At 37.2% G+C, this 13,126-nt stretch overlaps 1 protein-coding gene across 2 annotated transcripts in view; it reads right to left on the bottom strand.

Moving 5' to 3' along the window:
- The window catches only part of PTPN22 (protein tyrosine phosphatase non-receptor type 22), a 59,403-nt gene that overhangs the window by 25,427 nt on the left and 20,850 nt on the right, over positions 1–13,126 (bottom strand). For both annotated transcript variants that reach the window (XM_053891003.1, XM_019457893.2), the window contains exon 11: positions 12,834–12,920. In XM_053891003.1, coding sequence (XP_053746978.1) covers positions 12,834–12,920 — 87 coding nt within the window. The remainder of the gene's footprint in view (positions 1–12,833; positions 12,921–13,126) is intronic.

The raw sequence follows: 13,126 nt of genomic DNA, 5'->3' as shown, positions 1-13,126 counted from the left end.
ATAAAATCAACAAAACCAAAAATTGATCCTTTGACAAGATCAATAAGAGGGACAAACCTTAGTTAGACTAAGGAAAAAAGAGGGAAGACTCAAATTACTAAAATCTCAAATTACAGAAATATAACTAGATACATTCTACCAATTTTACACAAATAAAAAATATCACAAGACAATAGTATGAACAATTGTACACTGACAAATTGTATAACCTAGATGAAATGGACAAAGTCCTTGAAACACATGATCAACCAAAACTGACTCCAGAAGAAATAGAAACATCTAAATAGACCTACAACTGGTAAGTAGATTGAATCAGTAATCAATCAAAAGACCTTCTGACAAAGAAAAGTCCAAGACCAGATGGTTTCATTATTGAATGCCACCAAACATTTAATGAAGAATTAATGCAAACTCCTCCAGAAAACTGAATAGGTGAGAACACTTGCTAAGTCATTCTATGAGGCTAGCATTTACCTAGCCTTTGGCTCATACCAAAGCCACACAAAGATACTACAAGAAAAAGAAAACTACAGATCAATATCTTTTATTATTATTGATGCAAAGTCCTCAACCAAATACTAGCAAACTGAATTCAGCATCATATTAAAAGGATTATATAGCATGACCAAGTGGGATTTAGTCCCAGAATGCAAGGATTGTTCAACATACAAAAATCAACCCAGATAATACACCAAATTAATAAAATAAAGGGGAAAACCCCCATCTGATCATGTCAGTTGGTGCAGAAGAAAAGCATTTGACAAAATTCATTATAAAAACACTCAACAATCTAAGAATAATAGAGAGTGTCCTCAACATGATAAAGACCATATATGAAAAACCCACAGCTAACATTATATTCAATGGTGAAAAACTAAAAGCTTTTCCCTAAGATGAGGAATAAGACAAGGATGCCAATTTTTACCACTTCTATTCACCTTAGTACTTAAAATTCTAGCCAGAACAATTAGGCAAGAGAAAAACAAAAGGTGCCAAAACTAGAAAGGAGGAAGTAACATTATTTTCATTTGCAGATGATATGATCTCATATGTTGAAAGATTCCACACATGCACACAGAAACGTAGAAATAATAAATTCAGTAAGGTTGAATCATCACACCCAAACCAGTTGCCTTTCTATACACTAGTAATAAACAATCTGAAAAGAAAATTCAGAACACAGTTCTGATTATATTAGCATCATAAAAGGCTTAGGAATAAATTTAATCAAGGAGATGAAAGACTTGTATACTAAAAACTACAAAACATTGCTGACAGAAACTAAATAAGACATAAATAAATGAAAGACATCCCTTGTTCATAGGAAGACATAATATTGCTATAATAATAATATTACCCAAGGTGAGCTACAGATTCCATTAGATTCCTATAAAAATCCCAATGGTGTTTTGCAAAAAATAGAAAAATCCAGGCGAAAATTCATATGGAATCTCAAGGGACCCTGAATCGCCAAACCAATCTTGAAAAGGAAGAGCAAATTCGGAGGACACCTATTTCCTGATTTCAGAATATACCACAGGAGCACCTGGCTGGCTCAGTCAGTAGAGTATGTAACTCTTCATCTTGGGGTCATGAGTTCAAGCCCCACGTTGAGCATTGAGCTTACTTTTTTTAAATGTACTATAAAGACGGGCGCCTGGGTGGCTCAGTATGTTGAGCACCCAACTTCAGCTCAGGTCATGATCTCATGGTTTGTGGGTTCGAGGTCCCCATCGAGCTCAGTGTTGATAGCTCAGAGCCTGGAGCCTGCTTCGGATTCTGTGTCTCCCTCTCTATCTGCCCCTCCCCGCTTGCACTGTCTCTCTCTGTCTCAAAAATAAATAAAAATGTTAAAAAAATTTTTTTAATATACTACAAAGGTACAGTAATAAAGCAGCACGGTACCGGCATAGAACAGTCATAAAGACCAATGGAATAAAATAGAAAGCATAGCAATAAATTCACATATGTGGGAAACTGGTTTTTGGTGAGGGTGCCAAGACCATTCAATGGAGAAAAGACTCTATTCAACAAATGGCTCTGGGACAACTGGATATCCACATGCAAAAGAATGAAGTTTTTAAACATTTTTAAATTAATTTTTTCATGTTTATTTTTGAGAGAGAGAGAGAGAGAGACAGAGCGTGAGTGGGGGAGGGGCGGAGAGAGATGGAAACACAGAATTTGAAGCAGGCTCCAGGCTCAGAGCTGTCAACACAGAGCCCAACGCAGGGCTCGAATCCACAAACCATGAGATCATGACCTGAGCTGATGTCGATGCTTAACTGATTGAGCCACCCAGGCACCCCTAAACATTTTTTTAACATTTATTTATTTTTGAGAGACAGATTGTGAGTGGGGGAGGGACAGAGAGAGAGGGAGACACAGAATCCAAAGCAGGCTCCAGGCTCTGAGCTGTCAGCGCAGATCCCAATGTGGGGCTCAAACCCATGAACCATGAGATCGTGATCTGAACCCAAGTCGGACACTTAACTGACTGAGCCACCCAAGTGCCCCCAAAAGAATGAAGTTTGACTCTTACCTTACAACATATATAAAAATTAACTCAGAATGGATCAAATACTTGAACATAAGAACTAAAACTATAAAACTCTTAGAAGAAAACACAGAAAGCTTCGTGACATTGGATTTGGTAACGATTTCTGGACATGACACCAAAGGTACTAGCAGTAATAATAAATAGAAAGATTGAACTTTATGAAAAGATTAAGAACATTTATGCATCAAAGTACATAATCAACAATGTAAAAGGGCAGCACACAGAATGAGAGACAATATTTGCAAGTCACATATCTGGCATGGGATTAATATCCAGAATATATAGAGAACTCCTAAAACTCAACAGCAACAAAAACCCAATTCAAAAGTTGGCAAAGGACTTGACAGACATTTTTCCAAAGACAGTATACAAATGGCCAGTGAGCACATGAAGCAATATTCAGCATCGCTAATCAGGAAAATTCAAACCAGAACAACAATGAGATATTACTTTATACCCATTAGAATGGCTACCATAAACAAAATAACAAGTATTGGTGAGGATGTGGAGAAATTGGAACCCTTGGACATTGCTGGTGGGAATGTAAAATGGTGCACTGCTGTAAAAATTAGTATGGCAGTACCTCAAAAAATTAAACTAGAATTATATGAAAAAACTAAATTAGAATTATATGATCCAGCATTTCCATTTCTGCATATATACCCCAAAGAACTGAAAACAGGGCACAAAACGATCTGTATACACTCATACTTTTAGCAGTGTTATTTACAATAGCCAAAAGGTGGAAGTAAACCACCTGTTCACCAATGGATGAATGGAGAAACAAAACGTGGCATACAATGGAATATTATTCAGCCTTAAAAAGGAAGGAAATTCTGACACGTTATGATAGTGATGAACCTCGAGGACATTATGCTAAGTGAAATAAGCCAAACCCAAAGAGCAAATATCATGTGATCTCACTGATAAGCGGTACCTAGGGGTAAAATTCACAGATATGGTAGAATTGTGGTTACTAAGGGCAGTGGAGAGGGTAGGGGGGAGGAAGGAATGGAGAGCTATTATTTAATAGGTATAAAGTTTCAGTTTTTCAAGATAAAAAGAGTTCGGGGAAGAGATGATGGTCATAACTGCACAACAAAATGAATGTTCATAGTATCACTCAATTATACACCTAGAATGAGTTCAGGTGGTGAATTTATGTGTATTTTACCACAATTTGAAAAATTTGAAAAAAAAAAAAGTAGGCAAAGGATTTGGATATACATTTGTACAAAAAAGGTATACCAATGACCAATAAGAACACAAGATGATGCTCAACATCACTAGTCATTAGGGAAATGCAAATCAAACCATAAGATACTATTTCACATCCATTAGGATGGCTATTATCTAAACAAAACAAAACAGAAAATACCAAGTGTTGGCAAAGATGTAGAGAAATTGGGACTCTCGTGCATTGCTAGTGGGGATATAAAATTTGCAACCACTGTAAAAAATTAGTTTGGTAGTACCTTTTTAATTTTTTTTTTAACGTTTATTTTTGAGACAGAGAGAGACAGAGCATGAACGAGGGAGGGTCAGAGAGAGAGGGAGACACAGGATCTGAAACAGGCTCCAGGCTCTGAGCTGTCAGCACAGAGCCCGACGCGGGGCTCGAACTCACGGAGTGCAAGATCATGACCTGAGCCGAAGTCGGCTGCTCAACCGACTGAGCCACCCAGGCGCCCCTTGGTAGTACCTTTAAAAACAAAACCTAAAATTATTGTAGAATCCAGCAATTCCTGGATTCTTCTGGGTATATACCCCAAATAATTTAAATCAGGGACTTCAACACATATTGGCACGTCAATTTTTATAGCAGCATTATTCACAGTAGCCAAAAGGGGGAAACAATCCAAATGTCTGGTGGATGAATGAATAAGCAAAATGTGGAATGTACACACAATTGAATATTGTAAACCCATAAAAAGGAATGAAAGTCTGATGCATGCTAAAAAAAAAAATAGATGAACCTTAAGAACATGCCACATGAAATAAGCCAGATATAAAAGAATACACAATTCCACTTACCTGATGTACCTAGAATAAGCAAGTTTATAGAAACAAAAAGTAGAATAGAAGTTGCTAGCGGTTGGGGTAGGGACCGTGGAGAGTTTCTGTTTAGGATGATGAAAAACTTCTGGCAATAAATAGGAGTGATGGTCACACACATAGGGAGGATACTTAAAGCCACTGCATTGTACGCTTGAAAATGGTTAAAATGGTAATTTTTTCCATAGTGATAAAATGATATATCTTACCACAATAGAAAATATGAATGGGGAAAGTGTTTCCTTCTCTTCTATTTTCTGGTACAGATTGTGTAAAATTGGTGGTAATTCTTCCCTAAACATTTGGTAGAATACTCAAGTGAAATTATGTGGGCCTGGAGATTTCTTTTTTGGGAGTTTTAAAATTATGACTTCAGGTTCCTTAACTGTGATGGGGCTATTCAAATGATCTATTTCATGTTGAGTAGGCTGTGATAGTTTGGTTTTTCTTTTTGAGGAAGTAATCCATTTTGTCTAAGTGGTCAGGTTCATTTGTATTTATTATCCTTTATTATCCTTCTGATGTCTGCAGAGCCTGTAGGCCTATCCCATTTCACTCCTGATATTGGTCATTTTTATTTTCTTCTTAAAAAAAAAATCAGCCATCATAGAGGTTTGTCAATTTTATTGATCATTTCAGCTCTTTTCTCCACTATTTTTCTGTTTTCACTTCATCAATTTCCACTCATTATTTCTTTCCTTCTGTTTTCTTTGGGGTTTTTTTTTTACTCTTCCCACCCCCTCCCCTTTAGATTCTTAAAGTGGGAAGTCAGATTATTGATTTGAGACTTTTACTGTCTTCAAATGTTTGTATTCAGAGTGCTATAAACTTCCCTCTTAATACTGCTGTAGCTCTGTCCCACAAATTTCAATATGTTGTATTTTCATTTGTATTCAGTTTAATGTGTTTTTTTTTAATTTCCCCTGAAACTTCCTCTTTCACTCAATGGATAATTTAGAAAAATGTAGTTTAGTTTATAAGTGTTTGAATCGTCTCCTGTTATCTTTCTGTTAATTGACTTCTAGTTTGATTCCACTATGGACAGAGAATACATTCTGTATGATTTCAACTCTTTTAAATGTTTGAGCTTGTTTTATGGCCCAGAATATGATTGATCTTGGTATATGTTCCATCAGCACTTGAAAAAAGTGTGTATTCTTGTGTTGTTGATTCAAGTGCTCTATCGATTATCAATTTGATCCTGTTGATTGATGGCGTTGTTAAGTTATCCTGTATTCTTGCTGATTTTCTATTGAGTTTTTCTATCAATTCTTAAGAGAAGGGTACTGTAGTCTTCTACTATTGTCAGACTTGTCTATTTCTCCTTTCAGTTCTGTCAATTTTTGCTTCACAAATTTTGTAGCTCTGTTTGGTCCATACACACTTAGGATTGCTATGTATGTATGACTTATTGGTGGATTGATTTTTTTACCATTATATATTGTCCCTTCCTGCCTGTGATAATTTTCTTGCTCTGAAGTCTACTTTATCTGGTATTAATATAGTTACTCTACTGATTTCCTTCATTCCTGTTTATATGAATACATGATGTATCTTTTTTTCCAGTCTTTAAACCAACCTGTATATTTGCAGCATGTTTCTTATAGACACATATAGTCGTTATGTTTTCAATACACTCTGCCAATCTGTCTCTCTCTCCTTTTTTTTTTTTTAAAGAGAGAGAGAGAGTGCACAAGCAGGGAAGAGGGGCACGGGGGGGGGGAGAGAGAGAGAGAGAGAGAGAGAGAAGGGAAGAGAGAGAATCCTAAGCAGGCTCCATGCTCAGCACGGAGTCCGACACCAGGCTTGATCCCATGACCCTGGGATCATGACCTGAGCTGAAATCAAGAGTCAGATGCTCAATCAACTGAGCCACCCAGGCACCCCCCAATCTTTCTCTTAATTGGTATACTTATGCCATTTACATTTAGCATAATTATTGACATGTTAGGGCTTAAGTCCGCCATTTTATTTCTTGTTTTCTGTTCTGTTTTTCATTTCTCTTTTCTTTTTCCTGCATTTTTTAGAATTTCGTTTTGATTTACCTATAGTGTTTTTTTAAGGTATGTCTTTGTATAGCTTCTGTAGTGGTGGCTCTAGGTTTTAAATTATATACACATAACCTATCACAGACTACAGGTGTTATCATTTTACTAGTTCAAGTACAGAAACCTCACCTCCCTTTACGTCTGTAACCTTTCCCTGTTTATATTGGCTTAAATACTTCCTCTAATACATTTGGAACCACATAAGACTGTATAATTTTTGCATCAATCATCCAACAATTTAGAAAGCTCAAGAAGAGAAATAAAACCTATTACATCTACTCATGATTTTGCATATCATGTCCTTCCTTCTTTCATCATTTCCTTTCTGTTTAGAAAACTTCCTTTGCCATTTTTTTTTTTTATATGCAAGGTCTCCCAGACAAATTCTCTTAGTTTTTTGGTGGTTGTTGTTTGTTTGTTTATTTTTCCATCTGAGAATGTCTTGATTTCTTCTTAATTCCTGAGGGGTATTTTCACTGGGTGTGAGTTTCTGAGTTGCCAATTATTTTCCTTCTGCACTGGAGAGATATATGTCACTTCCATCTGGCCTCCATGGTTTCTGATGACAAATTTGCTATCATTATAATTGTTTTCCCCCTATAGTGAAGATCATTTTTCTCTGGCTGCTTCATAGAAGTTTCCTTTTTAGCTTTCAGCAGCTTCGTTATGATGCATCTTTTGTTGTTGTTGTTGCTTTGATAGGGAGAGAGAGTATGAGTAGGGGAGAGGGGCAGAGGGAGAGAAAGAGAGAATCCCAAGCAGGCTCTGTACTCAGTGCAGAGCCCAGCACGGGACTTGATCCCATGACACTTGAGATCATGACCTGAGCTGAAATCAAGAGTCAGACGCTCAACCAACTGAGCCACCCAGGCAGCCCAAATGTGATGAGTCTTTAAGTTCTTTTTTTGCCTTGACTTTTTTCCCCTCTCCTTCTTGAACTCTGCTGACACAAGTGCTAGTTTTTTTGGTATAGTCCCTTAATTCCCTAAGGCTCTGTTTGTTCTCTTTTCCAGTCTATTTTATTTCTGATGTTGAGACTGGGAAATTCCTATTGTTCTATTTTCTAGTTCATTAGTTCTTTTTTTCTGTAGGTACCCTGAATTCTGCTTTTGAGCCTATCTACTAAGCTATTTTGTTTCAGTTACTACCTTTTTCAGTTCTAAAATTCCCATTTGGTTCCTCTTTATATCTTATGTTTCTTTGCTGAACGCTTTTATTAATTCTTTGCTGAAACTTTCCTTTTTTTTTCAAAAATTTTTAATGTTTATTATTTTTTTTAATGTTTGTTTTTGAGAGAGAGAGAGCGAGCAAACAGGGGAGGGACAGAGAGAGGGAGACACAGAATCTGAAGCAGGCTCCAGCCTCCTTGCTGTCAGCACAGAGCCCAATGTGGGGCTTGACCACACAGTGAGATCATGACCTGAGCCAAAGTCAGACGCTTAACCAAAAGGTCACCGAGGTGCCCCAAGATTTTCCATTTTTAAAATCTTTTCAAGCATGTTTGTAATTGCTCATTGAAGCATTTTTACAGTGGCTGCTCTAAAATCTTTGTCAGATAATTCTAACATCTCTATCATCTCAGTATTGTCATCTATTGATTGTCTTTCATTCATTTGGTTTGAGGTCTTCCTAGATTCTTGGTATGACATGTAATTTTCAATCGAACCCTAGACATTTTTGTATCGTTATGAGGCTCTGGATCTTAGTTAAGCATCTTTTAACTGGGTTCTTCTATTTTTAACTCCATTCTGACAGGGGAAAGGAAAGGTGCTTCCTCATTACTGCCTTGTTATTGCCACATAGAATCGACCTCCCCTAGTTTGCTCGCTGAGCCTCTGTTGACACCCAAGCAGAGACACATCAGGAGAGGCTCCCCATGTGGTCTCCACTGACACTGCAGGAAGCTCTCATGGAGGCCAATGGGGATGAAAGTCTTCGCTCTTTACCTGATCTTCTGTGACACCACTTCAGCACTTTACTACGGTTTTAGAAAGGTGAGAATCTAGGGGGCACCTGGGTGGCTTAGTCGGTTAAGCATCTGACTCTTGATCTCAGCTCGGGTCACGATCTCATAGTTCCTGAGTTCAAGCCCCGCATTGGGCTCTGTGCTGACAGTGTGGAGCCTCCTTGGGATTCTGTCTCTCCTTCTCTCTGCCCCTCACCTGCTTGTGCTCGCTCTCTTTCTCAAAATAATAAACAAACCTGAAAGAAAGAAAGAAAGAAAGAAAGAAAGAAAGAAAGAAAGAAAGAAAGATGGGAATCTAGTACCCCACTCAGCCTTTGCTGACATGGGTGGGGTTAGGAGCCATTATTTTCTGTGGTGTTGACTAAAGGAGAGTGATGAATTATCTAAAAGTTTTCTATCTTGCTGGACTGCCCCCTTACTGATCCTTTGCCTAGACAGAGCAGGCTTTTGTTGTTGTTTTGTTTTGTTTTGTTTGTCTGTACCATTGGCATTTCCAGGTTGTTGACTTTCAGTTCCAAGTCTGCAAAAATGAGGCAAAAGAAAACCCAAGGAACTTATCATCATGTCTTTCCTCAGGTCCCAAAGTCCCTAGCTAGTCTGACTTCTTTCTATCTTTCAGAGCCTTCTTAGAGTTGTTTTACTTATAATGTCAGTTGTTTCCAGTTGCACTTAGTGGGAGGAATAGGGGGGAAAAAGTATGTCCACTTGATCTTCCCAGAAACAGAAATCCTCTTTAGTTAACTTTAACCAATTCCCTCTATGGGAGTTTGAGCTGTGTTCCTATGTTCCCATCTACTGACTAAAGGCCCACTTCAGGCAACTCACCTGGAGCCATGACACTGCTACTGGGCTAAATTTGAGTATTGTCATTTTCTGGAACCTAAATAAAATATTAGTCCACATACTCTAGCAACACATTAAAAGAATATCTTTTGTTCAAGAAGGGTCAATTCTAAGAGTACAGGGATGGTTTGATACCACCAAATCCAATGATATGACTGTACTAATAGGTTAAAGGAGAAAATCCCATGTGATCATTCCATGAGTGCAAAAATATGCAATTGACAGACTTCAACATTCTTTCTCTAAAAATTTCCTAGTAAAATAGAAATTAATAAATACTCTCTTTAAACAATTAAAAAACAACAGTCAAATTTATAATTGCACCAAAAAAGGATAAAATGCCTAGGAATAAATTTAACCAAGGAGGTAAAAGACCTATACCTATAAGACATTAGTTAAAGAAATTGAAGATTTCAACAACAAATGGAAAGATATACCATGCTCATGAATTGGAAGAGTTTATACTGTTAACACTTGGGTTCATACAACCCAAAACAATCTACAGATTCAATGCAGCCCCTGTCAAAATACCAATAGCAATTGGTAGAACTAGAACAAATAATCCTAAAATTTGTATGGAACTACAAAAGACCTCAAATAGTCAAAGCCAATCTGGAGAAAGAAGAAAAAAGCTAGAGGTGTCACAATCCCAGATTTTAAGGTATATTACAAACTATATTCATCAAAACAGTATGGTACTGACACAAAAATAGACGCATAGATCAATGGAACAGACAGAGATCCCAAAAACAGACCCACACTTATATAGTCAACTAATCCATGACAAAGGTGAAAAGAATATACAATGGGGAATGACAGTCTTTGCAGTAAATGGTGTTGGGAAAACTGGACAGCTACATGCAAAAGAATTAAACCGGACCACTCTCTTATACCATATAAGAAAATAAAGTAAAAATGGATTAAAGACCTAAATGCGAGTCTTGAAATCATAAAACTCCTAAAAGAAAACATAGGTAATCTCTTACAGTAATCTCTTGGACATCGGCCTTAGCAAAATATTTATGGATCTGTCTCCTCAGGCAAGGGAAACAAAAGTAAAAATAAAACTACTGGCACTACACTACAATGAAAAGCTTTTGCACAGCAAAGGAAATCATCAACAAAATAAAAAGTCAACCTACTGAATGGGAAAAGATATTTGTAAATGGTATATCCATAAGGGGTTAATATCCAAAATATATAAAGAATTTATACACTCAATACCAAAAAAAAAATCAGATTAGAAAATGGGCAGAGGACGTGAATACACATTTTCCCAAAGAAGACATGCAGATGGTCAACAGGCACGTGAAAGATGCTCAACATCACTAATCATCAGGGAGATGCAAATCAAAACCACAATGAGATGTCACCTCACACCTGTCAGAATGGCTACTATCAAAAACACAAGAAACAACATGTGTTGGAGAGGTTGTGGCAAAAAGGGAACCCTTGTGCATTGTTGGTGGGAATATAAATTGGTGTGGCCACTATGGAAAACAGTATGAAGGTTCCTTAAAAAATTAAAAATAGAACTACCATTTGATCGCGTAATCACACTACTGGGTATTTACCCAAAGAATATAAAAACGCTAATTCGTAGGGATATATGCATGCCTATGTGTATGGCAGCTTTATTTACAATAGCCAAATTATGGAAGCAGCCCAAGTGTCCATCCGTAGCTGAATAAAGAAGTGAGATATATATGTGTGTGTGTGTGTGTGTGTGTGTGTGTGTGTGTGTGTGTGTGTAAACTGGACAGCTACATGCAATAATACATATATTACTATATATATATAATGGAATATTAGCCACAAAAAAGAATGAAATCTTGCCATTTGCAACAACATGGACAGATCTAGAGAGTATTATGCTAAGTGAAATAAGTCATACAGAGAAAGACAAATACCTTATGCTTTCACTGATATGGGGAATCTAAAAAGCAAAATAAATAAGCAAAAAACAGACTCTTAACTATAGAGAAGAAAAAACTGGGTGGTTGCCAGAAGGGAGGCTTGTGGCAGAAAGGGTGAAATAGATTAAGAGGTATAAACAAACAAACAAATGTCTCCAAGTCAGCATCTCACTTTATAGTGAAACATGAGAATCTTTGCCATTAAAATTCGGTTGTCCATAATCGCCTCTATCATTTAACCTGGGAATACTAGCCAATGAAGTAGACATAAACAGGATACAAGTAGCAATTTCTAACAAAACTATATTCTTATTTCCATGTCCTTCTACCACATTGTTTTTCCTTGAAGTTGACACTAACAATAGGACTACTTAGTCCATTTCAAGCCTCAACAGTTTTTCTGGCTTTCTTTCCTTTCCCCATCATGATTCAGCGTTCAACTGACAGGAGTTACCATCAGAATCATGTCTTACATACTTTGTATTCTTAATACTGTGATAACAGTAGGTCCTCAGTGAATATTTTCAGATTAAGAATCCAGGGGTGTCTGGGTGGTTCAATTGGTTAAGCTTCCAACTTTGGCTCAAGTCATGATCTCACGGTTCGTGGGTTTGAGCCCCACATCAGGCTGTATGCAAACAGCTCAGAGCCTGGAGCTGGCTTCAGATTCTGTGTCTCCTTCTCTCTGTGCCCCTCCCCCACTTGTGTGTACACGTGCTCTCTCGCTCGCTCTCTCTCAAAAATAAATAAATGTTGAAAAAAATTTTAATATTAAAAATTAAGTTAATATGTATATGTAACTAAATATACCCTTGCAAGGTAAAACAGTAATTTTGTCTTCCTAAAGTTTGTTCAGAACCTAATACTTTGTGACTATATAGAACAAGTACTTGACTTCTCAATTTTCATGATGAGATCAAAATAGCATATCCTAGAATGCTCAATATTTCTTAACTGGAATTTGGTTAAATCATAATTGTTTTTATACCTAAGACCTTCAGTTGAAAATCCTCTACATGCTCTAAAATATTCACAAAATTTGATGAGGCATACGCAATCAAAACGCAGCTAGAAGAACCTGAAAATTCACATCAGTACTCAACTCTGAATTCACTTTAGGGTTGTCACTCTCACTTTTAACTGGCCACACAGCTATTTACGTGGAAAGAGAATATACACTTGCCCTGTCACTCACTCCTATGGTTTCTAAATTTCGCTGAAAATCGTATACCATAGGTGAACCAAGAGATTCATTTTCTACATTGGAGTACTTCAATTAATTTGTCCTTCTCCACAGGAGATCGGCAGCGTAGCCCCACGCACCCCATGTCCCATTTACTTGTGACAGTGGATCATTAGGTAAGTTCGACAACTGATCTGAGATCCCTTGACCAAAATCAAAGATGAAAAAAAAAGAGAGACAAAATATCAAGTTTAATGTTTACCTCTGTTCCTGACTTTTTACCCCTGATGACATCCATCTGTCTCTTAAATAGTTCTAATACAGCCTTGTAGACCAGTTCATACTGTTCCTGCAGAGCATCACAAACCGGAACAAGGGAAAACAAACAAAAAACTTGGTGAAATACAGAACCAGAGTTTGGGAGTATGCACGTCAGTCAAATCTTAGTGTAGCAGATCTGAAGATCATCGACAGTAGTTTAATTGTAGTGCCCTTATGTTTGTGTGGCCCATTTCAGATTGCAAAGCGCTTTTAGGCTGCTAAACGCAGCTAAAT

This window comes from Panthera pardus, unplaced genomic scaffold (genome assembly GCF_024362965.1).
Source record: "Panthera pardus isolate Hobbes unplaced genomic scaffold, ASM2436296v1 HiC_scaffold_11, whole genome shotgun sequence".
In the NCBI taxonomy this organism is placed as follows: domain Eukaryota; kingdom Metazoa; phylum Chordata; class Mammalia; order Carnivora; family Felidae; genus Panthera; species Panthera pardus.
The sequence above is the reverse complement of the archived record's forward strand: the minus strand, read 5'-3'. Positions and strand labels throughout refer to the sequence as shown.